The sequence below is a fragment of the Pieris brassicae genome, chromosome 7 (assembly GCF_905147105.1).
Source record: "Pieris brassicae chromosome 7, ilPieBrab1.1, whole genome shotgun sequence".
In the NCBI taxonomy this organism is placed as follows: Eukaryota; Metazoa; Arthropoda; class Insecta; order Lepidoptera; family Pieridae; genus Pieris; species Pieris brassicae.
The window spans coordinates 5728416-5744869 of record NC_059671.1 but is presented as its reverse complement, the minus strand read 5'-3'; the positions used below and the strand labels follow the sequence as shown (position 1 = coordinate 5744869).

The 16454-nt window shown below is 31.9% G+C and overlaps 3 protein-coding genes across 7 annotated transcripts in view; 2 read left to right on the top strand and 1 right to left on the bottom strand.

Moving 5' to 3' along the window:
• LOC123711604 overlaps positions 1-1385 on the top strand; it is a 29969-nt gene extending 28584 nt beyond the window's left edge. For all 5 annotated transcript variants that reach the window (XM_045664225.1, XM_045664221.1, XM_045664223.1 and 2 more), the window contains one exon: positions 43-1385. In XM_045664225.1, coding sequence (XP_045520181.1) covers positions 43-947 — 905 coding nt within the window. In that variant the 3' untranslated portion in view covers positions 948-1385. The remainder of the gene's footprint in view (positions 1-42) is intronic.
• Positions 1386-3436: 2051 nt separating this feature from the next.
• On the bottom strand, positions 3437-10764 carry LOC123712316 (vacuolar protein sorting-associated protein 72 homolog). Its single transcript, XM_045665338.1, has 9 exons — positions 10467-10764; positions 10242-10365; positions 9420-9543; positions 8806-8982; positions 8435-8510; positions 8040-8137; positions 7122-7251; positions 4476-4628; positions 3437-4100 (listed from the first exon to the last, which is right to left on the bottom strand). The coding sequence occupies exons 1-9, from the start codon at positions 10595-10597 to the stop codon at positions 3908-3910; spliced, it is 1206 nt and encodes a 401-aa protein (XP_045521294.1). The 5' UTR covers positions 10598-10764; the 3' UTR covers positions 3437-3907.
• A 2109-nt stretch (positions 10765-12873) lies between these two features.
• LOC123711930 lies at positions 12874-15924 on the top strand. Its single transcript, XM_045664800.1, has 5 exons — positions 12874-13201; positions 13396-13608; positions 14556-14633; positions 15133-15191; positions 15829-15924. Exons 1-5 carry the CDS (start codon positions 13153-13155, stop codon positions 15889-15891), a joined length of 462 nt encoding a protein of 153 aa, XP_045520756.1. The 5' UTR covers positions 12874-13152; the 3' UTR covers positions 15892-15924.
• The last annotated feature ends 530 nt before the right edge of the window (positions 15925-16454 follow it).

Below are 16454 nucleotides of genomic sequence, written 5' to 3'. Positions count from 1 at the left end.
AAAATAATAATATGTAACTAACTTTGTTGTTGCCCTTTACAGGAACTCCATGTAAATCTTACCAAAATCCATCAGCTTCAAAGCATTTCATTAAAAGCTACTCACAATTAAAACCAGATACCTTAGAGACCGAAAATATTGTGGATACACGATGCAGTTCTGTCCTAAGTGAAACAGAGTCAGCACCAGAAACCGATAAAAAATATCTGAGCTTATCAGACATCGAGTTGGAGATTGTTGAAAAAAAACCAGATATAGAACCGCATAAAGACAATAAGCCCGATGAAATATCTCAAGTTGACTATAAAAGTCGTTTTAAAATGGCCAAACAGTATTTTCAGTCATTAGAGGAATTAAGGGATGTAAAAAAAGATAGAAAATTAAGTGAATGTAAGATAGTATTAAATAACCATTCAATTGAATCTCTAGAAGACATTGATGAAAAACCGAAAAGAAAAAGTAGAAAAACTAAATCTAAATCCATGCCGTCATCTGAAATCGCAAAAATATGGAATGAAATGCAAGCAAAAGGTGATGAGAAAGACGATAAGAAATTAATTAAAATATCAGAAAAATTTAATGTTGAAGATTTATTCGAAGATGTTATGGAAGGAAGGCTGAGCCGGCAGGGTAGTTTGCGTGGTATCCCTCATAAAAAGGCTGTTTTAGAGGCTTTTAAATCTATGGAGAATTTATCAGACACCAAACTTAACTCATACGACATGGCCGTATCGCCATGGACTTTTTCTCAGCAAAACCAGGTGAAGAATGCGCAGACGTACCTAAGCGAATATCCTTATTTACCCACAACCGATCCATCTAATTTTCAGCCCAGATTTGACGCAAGTGCATCTGGCCTAATATCTTATAATGAACTTAAGTCTCGACCCAGACGAAATAGTGTGCCAGACATTAGACTCAATCCTTCATTCACTGAGGATCTATAATTAATATTGTGTCATAAATGTATCCCAGAACTGTAGATGCCAGTTGCCTTGATTTATAATATTTCTCAAAATAACTATCGAATATTAGTGAAGCTAAACATTTTACATAACAGTATTTATTTGTACCTTATTCTAATTTAACGTCGCCAGTTCCTGTATATTTATTAGATTGATTAATTTTATAACGAGTCGTTTTGTTTCGAATGAATTTCTATTCACTATAATGGACAAATGTGTTTCGTACTTGTCTAAGTGCATAATTTTGTTATATAGGAAATTGGCGGTGAACTTAGCTAAGTTATATTTTTGTGTTGCAATATTATTTTCAATTTTGTTATTTTTATACATTAAGACATTTGTACAATTTGTACAGCCTTTGAATCTTATTATTATCGGTAAGAATGCATGTAGTTATTTATTCATAAATTTGTAATTAAATAAAAGGTTTTATTGATTAGAACTGTTAATTTTTATTTCACTATAACACAACTTTTCTAAAGTCAACACCACAAATTTTAATTTATTTTTAAATTTGTTTCCGTTCTATCAAAAAGTGTTTAATTGCTGTTAAATGAGGTTTTAATGCACAAAAAATATTTGATTATTTTTTCCGTATCCAGTACATAGTACTCTGTGTGCTCAAACACATTTCACAATAAAATATATTTAACCCCATATAAAGTACTTTCAATAAATAAAACTGAAAATAATTTATATACAACATGATAAATTTCGATAAACAAAACTAGTCATGAATTCAAACTTCACAGATAAATAAATAAGGGTGGAAGCAATTTTCTAAAAATAATATGAAGTATAATTGTTTAATCGCGTTCCAAATTTAATCTATGATTGCTTAATTTATTTATTCTGTAGTTGTGTTATATAGGTTGTAATTAAAATTAATAATTGATAGTGATAAGTCACGTAGTCAAGTTTGTTTAGTGAAAAACAATTTTTGCACAAATTATTCGATCTTGCCGGTAACTAGTCAATAAATCCGTGATCTGTTAAGAAAAGTGATTCTTCGTGATTGTCAGCAATTAATGGAACAATCGCATTTTGAAGTACTCGCGTGAACCATAGACAAACACAAGTACTAGTTATTTACATATCACACTCGAGTCTACTATTAACTAATTCAATGTCAATTGATGATTGTGAACTGTCAAAGTAGAATTGACAATTTGTAGGTTTTCCCAACGCGGTTGGAACCGCACATAAAATTAAAATGTATGTACTATTTCGGATGCCTAAAGACAGCTTCTAAAAACTAGGGAACATTAATTCTATTAAACTCTAAAAGAAATATAATAATATTTATTTTAGAGTTTAGTATTAAATATAGTGTAGATTCCATGTAACGCCCCTTGATTTAACGTCGAAATCAATTGGCTTTGGCTGGTTTAACTTGTCTTCCATACAATGATACACTAACTAGCATTACACCCATTCTCAATAACGACAACAATTAAATTCTGATATACTTAAGAAAAATACTTTTTGAACGGATTAAAGCTATGTTTTATTATTAAAACTTATAATTATTTACATAATTCTAAATTTCACCGTGACCACGCACTCTGAAAAGCACGCGAAACCTCGGTAAAAAAATTAAAATTATGTAAATAATTATAAGTTTTAATAATAATACATAGCTTTAATCCGTTCAAAAAGTGTTTTTCTTAATGTGTAAAGGTATTTTAACAAAAGACAATACTCTGATATACTTTTTAAGCTGGTAAAATTAGTAAAAACTGCGCAGCTGTGTACGTACTTTTGTCGCTTTACTATCCTAGCCCGCAATAAACTCGATTGTCGACATCATGCATACGAACTTTTTGAACAAATTGCTTGCGCGTGTAGACTGTTTTTCTATAACGCCATAAATTGCTCAGTCAGTCGTTATATAGACTTTACACACACAATGTACAAATAATACTCAACACAGTAAAATTTATGTACCAACGATAAATGTTTTTTTTTTATATTTGAATAATCACATGTATTATTTTATTAAGCCTGAATTTTTATTAAAAATTTTAAAAAAAATTACTTTCCACCCAGAATAATGCTATTTGTCAGCGGCCTAAAGATAACAATAGCAGTTTAAAATATCGATATCCTCAGCGTTACTCTCAATAAAGAAAACATTAATGAAGTTTATAATAAGCCTCATTATAATTAGACGCAAATATGTAAAAAAAAATGACATCAAAAAAAAGCAGTCGTCAATATACTAGGTGTCATTAAACAATGGTGCCAATAGTTCTACGCATAGCCGGAATTTCTGAGTTTTATAAGGAATTAAAAACATTTAAGGGTATAAATTGTGACCTAGGATTTTGACTATTCAGCTAAGCGACGTCCCTAAAATTAAAAGCATATTTTAGTAAAAAATTCATCGGAGTTCGGGCATAACGACTGTTTTTAATGAAACAATTGTAACAAATTCCTAAAAAGACGCTCGTTCCGTTAGTACATATTGGCTAAGTAGATTAAGCGTGCTCATTTACAAAGTGATATTCTTAGTAATTCAAGTATTACGTAACTGATTTTGGGGGGGGGGGTCCTCTTGTAAAACGTTACGATGTGGAGAGGGAATTGAAATTACGCTTTATTGACAATATTATTTTCCACTTTCCAGTACTTTACACCACCTAATGGTAAGGTATAGGCGTAAAGAGTCACTTGGGTTGGTCACGAAACGTTTTACGGTGCGTTTCATGGGTGGGGGGTAAATCTCCAAAAATTGCGTGACGTAATACTTGAAAGCTCCCTTACCTAAAACGACTTCAAAATTACAAATTACGCCATCTATGTTTAGCATTAGAAAACACATGTTGTCATCGTCCAATTGTAAAAACCCCAGGTTGGGGTTGAATTTCGGCAATTGTTAACTTCATTGAAAGAAACAGAGCCACTGGTATACGTTTAAAGATTCATAATCTCGCAAAAAATTATTTAATATGAATTTGTACATAAGTTGATGCTGTATCCGCCCGTCTCCACTGAAGCCAGTCAGCCATTAAGGGATGAGAGCGATCGCCCCTCGCTTCCAGCTGTTGGTAATACGCTTCCCGGATTATGCGGAACGCGTCCACGCTTCTGTACGGCAGCTTTGTTATGGGATCTATGTAGCGAGCTGGACGCCTGAGAATTTAAGTAAATTTAATTAATAACTATTTTTACTTTTTTGTGGATCAGGAGTCAAACGGACAAGCGGCTAGTCTGATGTTAAGTCCAGACACACTGCCACAAGGCTCGCAATTGCGTTGCCGGCCTTTTATCGTTTTTGAGATGTTGGGAGTTTTTCTATATAGTCTATCTATTAGAATGAAATCTGTAGTACTTGCGTACATCAAAAATAATATTTAAATAATACCATTGGAAAATTGATTGAACACTAATTGGTCAAGTTACCTAAATAGTTATTTAAATTAAAACTATAAATTGATTTTGCATCTATTGGAAGTCAAAAAGGCGATAATCAATCATAAATACAATTCCTTAAAAGCAAATACATACTTGGTGACAGCACAGAGCATCTCTCTCTTCCGCCGTGGTTTGCTCTGCGGGAAACATTTGTTGAACGCAACATTCTTTATATCATTTTCGAATGAAAGCAGAGTTCGCTCGTAGTAGGTCACGTTGTTCTTTGGCTTCGGTTTGTTTTCTGTTCTGCAATACATTTATCCCATATACAGTCGTGGTCAACTAATTAGGGATACTCTTTGGTTAAAGCGAATTGTGAATTTATTTTTTTATTTTCCAACAAGTCTAAACCATATTCCATATCTCTTACATGTAAGTATAATTAGTCATTTATGTGCCCGATTATACAAACAATAACAACTTCTTAAACATTAAACCTCTTTACAGTATAGCTGATAGATTATCGTAGTGCTATTTGTTCAAATAATGCTGGCTGGCCATTTAATTAGGGACACTGAGATATTGCGTTCTATTTTCAAAATTTGAATCTCAATACTTTTTTACTTCTTCTCTTATTGTTTCGTGGTGGTTTTGGCGGCAATCCCGATATTTATTTTAAGTTTTGAAAAATATTTTTAAGAAAAATGGGTAAAAATAAAAGTTGCGATCCAACACTACGAAAAATTATCATGAAGTTTGTTGTCGAGCATGGTTGGCCATACCGAAGGATAGCAGAACATTTAAATTATTCAAAAACTATGGTATACAATGCAGTGCAACATGTCAGACGCAATAACACAGATTTAAATGTGCCCAGAACAAAAAGATCGAGAAAAACACCTCCGCAAGAAGATAGAATGATAACCAGGTTAGCTAAGAACGATCCGTTTCTAGGCTCTATTTTAATTAAACACGAAGTGTTTGGGACAGACGAAAGAGCTGGTGTCTCAGCGAGGACCGTTCGACGACGTCTGGTAGAAGCAGGGTTATTCGGAAGAGTGGCTCGCAAGGTACCGTTGTTGAAGAAAGAACATAGAAATGCTCGTTTGCCGTTTGCACGTAAATATGGACATTGGACCTACGCCCAATGGCAACATGTATTATTCTCTGACGAGACCAAGGTTAATTTGATTTCTTCAGATGGAAGGCAATACGTACGGCGTCCAGTAAAAGCGGGAATGCGTTTCAGCATGATAACGACCCGAAACATACCGCCCGTTCAGTCAAGTCGTTTCTTACCAGTCAGTCAGTATCGGTGCTAGATTGGCCAGCAAATAGCCCGGACCTTCCCAATCGAGCACCTTTGGCACGAAATCAAGAAAAAAGTAGCCACATATCGTACCACAACTTTAGATGAACTTAATGAAGCTTTTTGTGAGGCATGGGCAAATATTCCTGTCAAAACATGGCAGAAACTGATAATGTCTATGCCACATCGGTGTCAAGCGGTAATTACTAACAATGGTTTTGCAACTGGGTACTGATTTTACCCGTAATAAAATGGAGCTGTTAAAGATATTATAATACTGCAGATTATTAGTTTTGTTTAACTCTATTTTTCATTATAGTTTACTGTCCTTAATTAAATATCCAGCTACAGATTTATACCTTAAAATTGAATACATATTCAACCTTTGATATTAAATACTTTTTTCTATTTCTTTATTCTTTTATTTACAGCCATTTAAAGCATAATAATCGGACCAAATTATGCAAATAATAGTTACTGAGAAATCAATAGGGTTTTATATTTGTATGTACATAACCGGTTATTGTTCTTCACTATCTTGCATGTCCCTAATTAGTTGACCACGACTGTATTTGAATGAGGAACTTTAAATCATTCTGAAATTTAATACGCGTTGTAATATTTGAATTTCGAACGTAAAACCGTTCTGAAATTTAATACGCGTTGTAATATTTGAATTTCGAAAATAAAAACGTTCTGAAATTTAATACGCGTTGTAATATTTGAATTTTCGAACGAATTTTCAAACCTAATTCCCATATTTTGAAAAAAAAATTGATTGTATCTAGTAAAAGACAGAAAGAAATCTTTTACTTGAAACTGGCATAAAGTCAAAACTATTGCCATAATATAAGAAAAGAAATCTTTCTTATATTTAATATATAGGATATTTAGATAAATAAAATGTGCACTGGCCCCCACACTAGGATACCGTGTTGTGGGCAGTCAGTCTCTTCCTTTTGACACGTAAACAGTATTTTACTTAATGTCTTCTACATATTTTTATTTAAAGTACACATTTATATTTAAACTATTTTTGCACAATAAGAATATTTTCCATAGGTCAGGATAACAAGATATTATTTGAGATTTTTAGTAAATGTATATATGTAATTTTTGAAATGTTAGTGATAATTTTGTTTTTAGAGAAGTGAGAGAAAAAAAGAGGTGCGGCAGGTGTTTGTTTCCAAAACAGTCTGCATATTGCTATTAAGTATAACTGTCTCACAGTTAAAAGTTTTGTTTCATTGTACAATTTTGAACTTGAGTTAGTTAGGGAAAAGGTTTCCTATAGGATATCTTAAGAATGGCACGTTGGGTGCGCTCAACTTTCAGCATTACCAAGAAGGTTCTAGCATTTAGTGTTTTTACCGCCTTTTATACATTAACACGCGTAACATTAAATAGTTTATACAACTAGGTAGGTATACTATTAGGTATTTGTGTATAGTAACTGTGGCTTATAAATATGTCTTTGGGTTGGTACATACTTCTTTTCGTCATTTAAAGTGATTTCTTCATCTGGACCAACAACTTCAATTGTCTCTTTGGGTTGTTCTTTTGTTTCACTTTCTTCGCTTTCAATCTTCGGCCCCATGTCGACATCTTGATTTAGAATTGCTGAAATTTAATATAAATAGACATATAAAAAACACATTAATAAATTTAACTTAGAAAACAGTAAGATTTTAGTTATAGTTACATTTTATTTTGAGTTTATTTTGTTAGTTAATTATTCACCTCTTGTATTTTATTAGCGATAAAGCCGCCCCTTGCCTCTTTACTTATGTAACCTGCTTTTATTGTTTAATTATATGTATGATTTTGTATATTATGGTAACACTTGAATAAATAAAAACTTAGATATAAAATTCATTATCATTTATGAAAATTTGGTTAGTCCTCAAAATATCAAAGGAAAATTGGAAATTTCGTAGGAAATTCGGTTATAGAGAAAGCATTGTTAGGTGCCTATCTCGAACCTAATTCGCTGTTTTGCTGATGATTTGTTTTTTCTATTATATGTTACTCTCTTTTCTTTTCTATTATATGTTAATTTATTTTTTGAAACACTTATGTTTACTTCAATTGTCATACATTTTAGATGAAAGATTATATAAAATATGCAGTAGATTAAGTATGATGTGGTAAGCTTGAATAAATAAAGAAAAAATTACTACCTAACTCCTAGGAATCGCAAGCCTAGAACATGACATAGAAGGAAGTTAGTGTTTGGCTTGTTTGTATGTGACAGTGTTGTTTAGGCTGCAAACACGAGTGTTAACTTAAACATTTCTCTGAAAACTTTAATTCTGAAATTTGTAAATATTCACAGACTCAAATAGTCCTTTAAAAAAAACCAAACATTCTGCTACGGACAATGTAACCAATATCTTTTATATACATACCCTCTTCATTCTTGATAAGGTCACTTAGATTTAACTCCATAGGTGTTTCTTTGTCTATTCCATCTTCTTTTGGCAATGGTACTGCAAATGAGTGATATCTGAAAATAGTTTCATTAGATGTTGTATGTAAAATATATATGTATAAGTTTTTGTTTCTTCTTTTATTTCACAGAAAATCAAAATGAAAATGCAATGGTGAATTTAAAAAGAAAATTCTATCTCTAAGTTAAGAATTGGACAGTGCCTTGGAGTTAATGTGAGATGTCAGTCCTATGCTTGAGGAATTTACTTAAGGTTCTATGTCAGGGAAAATTGTGTGCTACATCAGGTTTTGGTCTGGTCCTCTTTTTACACAATAAAAGCCATCTGTTCCTACATCACATGCTTACACTTACTTGATAACTGGACCTGATATACTTTTCTTCACAGGCCTAACTTTTTTTCTTTCCAACTCACTTTGTTCATACCGTTCTGGAATATTAAAAGTAAATTATATCTTACAAAGTAGTTTACACCTTGATTGGTGACAGCATATTTAACCTGAGTTATGTATCCAATAATATAAATGATAAAAGTAATATACAGATATTGTTCGGAATTTGATTATCTAATACTAAACTGCTAAATCTTTTAAATAAGTAAGAAATAACACCCCTTTTTCATTTAAGGAATCATAGTATGATTACTTGTCTATACAGCTATTAAATTTACAAAATATATAATTTTAAGTTATATAAGTTGCCCATAAGAAAAATTTTACTCTTACCTAAACTCTTAAGATTCTCCTTCTCTGTAATAAGTGCTTCTTCCAATAATTCTTCTTGTGTCAAAACTCTCTCTTCTGCTTTTTTTGGTTTCTTTTTCTTTAATTCTGATCTTATTTTAATTCTTTGTTGTGTCTCTAGAGATTTCACTGCTGTACTTTGTCTAATTGATTTTCTTTCTGAAATTGGTTACTATATGGTACAAATACATGTCCAAGGGTCAAAGGGGGCATCAGATCTATGTTTAACACAAATGTTGAATTGATACTTTTAAGTCAGTAGCTTTACAAATTTACAAAATTCTTTAAAAAAAAAAAAAATTTAACCAACAAACATAACCGAAATCCTCATCTCTGCCTTTGATCATGTTTATTAAAGAAATACAAAAAAATATCTTCTATATTGTAAAAATAATCAATATAATTATTATTCATAGATTCACATCATCATGACACATAAATGCTATTTCTTAAAATGTTGTAAGAATACAATATGCAATACAGTGATAACGGAATATTATTAAGGTGAGTATTTAACAAAATAACAGTCCTATAATATTACTATGTTAAAAATAAGCATATAATTTACCTTCACACAATTCATTAAGAATATTTACCTAAGGATGTGTTCAGGCTCTGATCCAGTTCGTTTGTATCCTTAGACTTTGGTTCTCTTGGCTCTTTGGGCTTTTTAGGCAAAAGTTTCTTCTTTTCTACACCCTTTTTAACTTTATTAGGATCCTGAAATATATGATGCCAAGATATTAATGTTTATAAATGATTATTTACTTCAATAAGTAATAACAACAATACATTATGTTATCTGTAATATTATTTTATAGTATTTTTATTCAGATATTAAGGACACCCATTGCCCTTCCAAACAAAGGTTACAATATTGTTTTTAATTCTTCTATAAAACCATACTTAATACTAGAACAATAATATATATAGATTTACAATTTAATAAGATTTTCATGCTACACTGAACAAAAAAGATTTAGTATTTATTGTAATCCATCCTCTTTTGTTTATGGTACTAGTGGTGATTTGAAATACAAATAGCTTATCTAGCTTATTTTAGATACTTAGTTAATCATTAGATGAAATATTTTTTTAAAATAGCCAATTGATTTGAGTTCATCTATATATTATGAAAGTATAGATAGCTAATTTATATATAAACCTTATTATATTTTCTCAATATCTTTTGAATTGTTTTTTTTAATGATAGCTAATAAGCCTTTGCGTATACAATATATTGTAAAGATAAATAAATAATTGGGAATGTTATAAAATAGTTATTTTTTTTTATTTTAGCATTTAATGCAAAATATAACAAATATTAGTGTGGATACTATGAAATAAGAGCAAGACATGTACAGCGCAAGGACATTGGAAAATTATATTGTTAGTTCATTGATGTAGCTCTTACTCACTTTATAAACCTTTCCACTACTTTTTTTCTTTTCTTTTGATTCTATTTCTTGATCTGAAGTAGCTTCATCATTCTCATCAATATCAAAATCTGAATCAACCACATCATCTACTTCTCGTTCCTCCCTGAATGAGGATATTATTACGTTAATAAATATAGCTGCTGTGGTTAATTTTAAATATGTTCAATAACTTATACATAAAAAGCACATTAAACAGATACATACACATAGTCTCGGTCTTCAGCTGCTTCTTCAAAACCCCCATAAGTTGTCTTATAGAAATCATCTTCTTCTTCTTCATCTAATAGTTTTGACATACGATTCCCAGCATTAGAGCGACGCTCTCTTTGAGCCATAGTTACTAAATCTATTAAGAATTATTTATATCCTACCTATTACATAAACTCTTTACCAACGCAATGGTTATACGTGTAACCAGTTACGAGATCTATATTTTATTTTATATGTGCTAAGTGCATTTTAAATAAAAACCTTTAAAACAAAAACTAAAGTGCTAGCTGAAAAGTGTAAACAAAGAGTATAGCACAGATTTAGTAAGGAACTTACAAGACAGACTATAATCTATATAGAATATATTATAATAAGGCCAATTTGATTAATAACATTCACACCTCACCAAAATTCAATGAGGGAGACTAAACTTTGTTTTTTTTATCTAATAGGAGGCAAACTGGCTGGAGGCTCACCTGATGTTAAGTGATACCGCCGCCCATGGACACTCATATTGCCAGAAGACTCGCATGTGCATTGCCGGCTTTTAAAAAATTGGTATTATCTTTTCTTAAAGGACCCTAACTCGAATTGGTTCGGAAATACTGGGCAGCTGGTTCCACATGGCGGTGGTACGCGCCAAAAACTGCCTTTAAAAACGCTCAATTCGTTCCACAACGAAGGAATGGAGGTCGAGGTGATATGGATGTAATTTCGTATTCTGCCTCGACGTCCGATGATGAAACACAGCTGCAGGTATTAGACCGATCAACTCCTCTGAACACTCTCCATGGTAAATGCGGTAGAAGATAGCACATCTCTAGGCAACGCCAAGGGATCAAGCCACATGGAAAGTAATTGGTCATCGACGATTTGAATCGCTCTTCGTTGAATACAGTCAAGTGGGAGAAGCTGGTACTGAGGAGCTCCATTCCAGAGGTGAGAACAGTATTCCATGTGGGGCAGAATTTGCACTTTATAGGGTTGTAATAGAGGCCCGGAATGAAGTACCGTCGCGCTTTGCTGAGCATACCAAGCTTCCAAATGACGGCGAAAGTAAACGTCATTCGATATCAACGCCCACTATTTTGTTCTGGTACTCATTGACAACAGCCCGAGAAATACTTGTCCGGCTATTGTAAAAAGTATCCTCAGTGCGGACGACAGCACTAGCACAGCACAGCATTGCAATGAATGTTGCTAAGTTGCAACATATAATTGATATATATAATAAACAGGGTCAGGGATAGGACACAGCCTTGTCGGATTAACGGGTTTGACGTCGGAGCATGCTCCGTCGATGACGACCTTGATGCTCTGATCAGGGAGAAAGCTGGAAATCCAGTTTCATAACTTCTCGGGGAGCCCATAGGCTGAAAGGCGCGTTAGGACCAGATCCATCTCAGGAGCACAATTGGGAGAATGCCATTAGGCACGCTTGACTTACCGGAATATAACTTCAGGCATCGTAGTATCACACCGCAATACTGGCGGTGGCTCCTTCCCTTAATCATCCAAAGTGAAGTTCGACGCAAAGAAACAGCCTAGAAGATCGGCCTTTTGCAGTATGGGCCAGTGAGTCATCCTCACTTTGCAGTGGTGGCCACTTTCCTTTATGCCAAGCTTCAAATCAATTGTATAGCATTGATCACAGATCGCAATGACATAGTTTTAGCAGTTCTTCTTAACTTCGTACAGGGGAGTTTTCTTTGACACGACACAAAAGCTTTTGTAAAAGTCACCAAAGGGAATTTCATTTTCGATGAGCCACTTCGCAATCGTCATAAACTACTCATCATGGGCGGCTTGATAATTTGAGTTACATCTTAACCATCTCTTAATCTCTTATATATCTAAATTTTTACTTAAAATAAAATTTTAGTATTGCAATAAAGAAAAAAGGTATCCGACAATGGCAATGGTTATTAATAATAACTAAAAATATTGTATTAATTATTGTTGAAGGTATATTGTGTGTATATTCAGTAACAATGCTTCGTAACTATACTGGAAATCGTTACGTGCAATATCGGGATTCGTGAATGGCTTAAAACTAAGATAGCAAAAGTTTGAGAACGTCTTTTCAAACTTTCCCCGAAGGGGTAAGATTTTTTAGAAAAAAAAATTCAATCTTTCCCCGTCACGTTTTCATCTTTACCCTTAATACTTTTAAACTTGCCTACAAAGGCGTGTGTCACGACTCGCTTGACCAGGCTCTAGGGGGTCCCGCCTGTCGAAACGTGATTTTGTTGTAAGCCCCTGGCAGCACTGGGGGCTGTCAAAATGCCATAATAGTAGTAAGGAGAAAGTCAAAAACTATATATGTCGACACGTACTGTCCTTACTCTATATATAGTGTACTCTATGGTTTAGATACAAGGCATAGATTTACATTGTTGTTTTTGCATACGCCACGCGAGAGTCTGGAGTCTGGAGTATACTAACTCAGCTTGGCTTAAAAGTCTCGTTAACACGCCATTAAAAAAAACTAACTCAGCTGTCATGTAAATAAATAAAAAAATCTAGTGCGACTGTGTCTACTGACTATATTTTTGCGCGTTTGTTTTTACGTGCATATTGTGTGAATAAAAAAACCAAAGATTATTTTTAAACAAAAGTTAAAAAAGGAAATAAGACAGGAACGATTATTTAAGGTTTTTCTATTTCTGAAGGCGAAAACATGTCGCTCAGTGATCGATGTTGTTTCCCTGGTTGTTATGAGAGTGGAAGTAAGTAAATAAAACTAGCAGCCTTGTCGTGTTTTGAATTTTTATTACTATGGAAGAGTATGGATCTACTATTACATGCATTTTTATGGGTGCTTAGTGGTATAAATATTCTTTGCACTTACTGAAGTACGCGAATTTGGTCACATGTGAGGCAGAAATAAAAATTACCATCATCATATCAATAAATTTTTCAGATTCACATAAAATCCTATATAGCTTTCCAAGCCCCACTTGTGATCTACAAAGATTTAGATCTTGGGTCTATGCAATTGGCGGGGATATTCTTCACTTGGATAATTTCTACATTCAGAAATATTGTAGAGTTTGTCGTTATCACTTTGAAGAGAAATATTTTTGCAGTTATAATGGAATTAATAATATAGCTATACCCACACTAGATATGTCTGGTAAGTAGTATTAATATTACTAAGATAGCTATAATATTTATTAATATTAACTCTTACAATATGTATGTATAAAATTTAGACTAGCTCACATGCCCTTAATAAGATTACTCAGAATATATATATAAAATAAAAAGTTAGATGTTTAAAATGGGTTTATTAGACAGGGTTTTATTTTTGTTGTTCATTTACGTATGGTGTTTCTAAAATTCAATTTACAATGCAAATATAGAACTTTAGAATCCAATATAATATAAATATATAGTAACTTATATTATATAAGAATATTGAGCTAATGTAGCACGATGATGGAAGTTGATAACCCTAGAAAAATATATATATTTTTTTGTACTTCCAAACAACATTGTGTTATAGTATAACATTTTAGGCTTACAACCTAACTAATCAATCATCTTTTTATGTCCATCCTTTTTCCCATATTTTTTTGGTTATCAACATAGTTGGAAGTAAGAACATCACAGATGCATAAAATTCATAGATTTTTTAAACTTAAATTAATTAAGTAACTTTTTAGATTCTGTAAGTTTTGAAACTGTTTTCCAAGGTATTCCTTGTGTTTTTTCTCGTCTGGAAATTCCACAAGAAGAAAAGCTAAAATTATTACAAATTTCAGGTATACAGACTATATGAAACTCCTTAATTTATTTTCTAAAAGGCAAGTAGGTAATCAGAGTTACATGCCCGACACACACACCATAGATTTTTGCAGGATGCTTTTTTTCTCACAATGTATTTCACCTAAACTGTTATTTGAAAGCCAATAGGTACACAGTGCTGGTTCAAATCTGTGACAGTTTGTCATGATAATTAGTAACATTTCTGATTTTCTACTGTCATTACATACAAACTACATTCTCACAAGAGAATGGTCATTTTACAGTCCAAGAGGTTTTTAAACATTTTTTTACTTTAAAATTATATTTTTACAGAAAATGATGGTAATGTGGATCACAACTACTGTCAATTGAAAGATGATAATTATTGCCCTGAAACGGTTGCTGTTGAATGTAAGGTCTTTTAAATATATGAAATGTTAAAAACTTTAAATATGGATATTTAACATTATTTAATATAAATTTATTTCTTGACAGTCTACTTATTTAAACAACTCTTAACTTAATTGTTCTTAACCTCTGTTGTATAAACATATTCTTAATTATAACGTTTTTGTGTTGTGGGCCTCTAGTCACTGTTTTTTTTTTACATTATATTAATACAATATTTGTCTCCGACCTCAGACATTTTATATCAGGTCAATAAGAAAAAGTTATCTTTGTTTTTTAATAGTACAACAGTTCAGTAATAGTTTCAAATTTTAAATGACATTTTGTTTAAAGGGCGCTGAATATTTTTGATTGTTAAATGAATACAGAAGGAAAAAGTGTAGCGGGTTTTATCAGTTATAGATTAAGTAATAATACATTTTAACTTCAATGGCAAACATAATATTCTGTTGAATTATTTTTAAGTAAAAATAATTCTATAATTCCGGCTTACTTATTTCAGATGAAATAATCAGTGATAATATGCAGATTACGGACTTATCAAATGAGGCTATTGAAGAAGTAAGTGAATCTGGTAGGTGGCATTATTAAAAAAATATAATGTATGGTTCTGCTCACTACTTTAATTTACCATCTCTGAGAATATACTTAGAGGGTATCTGTATATATAACAGACAACTTATTTAATGCAGTACTATGAGACTACTGTGAAAGAAAACGGGTGTGGTAGTTATCTGCACAAATCCAACTTGTATTTGTATATGTCATTTCATTTATCCACAAGAGTTCTGTGGGATGTGTTTCTTTTCCTCTCTCTTATAAAATAAAAAAAGTTACAATATGCTGTGTTAGATTAAACTAATATAGTCTATCTATTTTAATCGAATTTGGCAAACAACAATTTGGTAAATGAAAAACCTCGTCATGAAACGTGAACAAGGAATGCCATTTGTTGGTAGAAAAATTAAATTTATTTTTACAAAAAGAAGCAACTTTTCGAATCATAAAATCCATTCATTATGTGACTGAATAATCCCTACAAGAATTATGTATTAAAACTGTCGAAATATAATACTTTGACAGCGACAGTGTTGTCAACATGACACAAAATGTAGTATTGAAATCGTGCGACGGTTCTCTTTCTCCACAGACTAAGTCGATGTACAATATGCTTTGCCTGTAACAAATATTTTTTTAGGTATTCCATACATTTCGAATCATTTCAATAATCGGCTCACGAAATGCCAACCGCAGTGTTTAAGTTCACCAATCGCAACTGGTTCAGAAGTGGACTCGGGTAAGAGTTTTATTAATTTAGATAATATACAATTCAAATTTGGTTTAATAAATTGTGATATTTGTCAGTTCAATAAAAATAAATCACGACACTACATCTGTTAAATTAATAGTAATAATGATTCTTATTATGAACAGACTTTATGAAAAAAAGAGGAACATCATTTCGACGTGTATTTATTAACTTTTTTATAATTGATGAGTTATTCCAATCTTAATAATGGGATTTGTAATAATATGTATACAAAAATGCCCGGGAGAATACGGAATAGTATTTAGTAATTACTTTAAAACTTTATTAAACGTTCGACAAATTATTTATTTTTAACCGACTTAAAACACCGAATCACTATGACGTTTGTGTTCTGATAGAATTTATTTTAACATTTTGATGCTATTCTAGTACATATACAATCAGATAACATAAATTATTTATTTATTTCGTAATCCCCAAAGATGGAATACATGATATTTATAATATAATAATGAAAAATAAACAATACATTTAACCAAGTAATAAGTAATTTG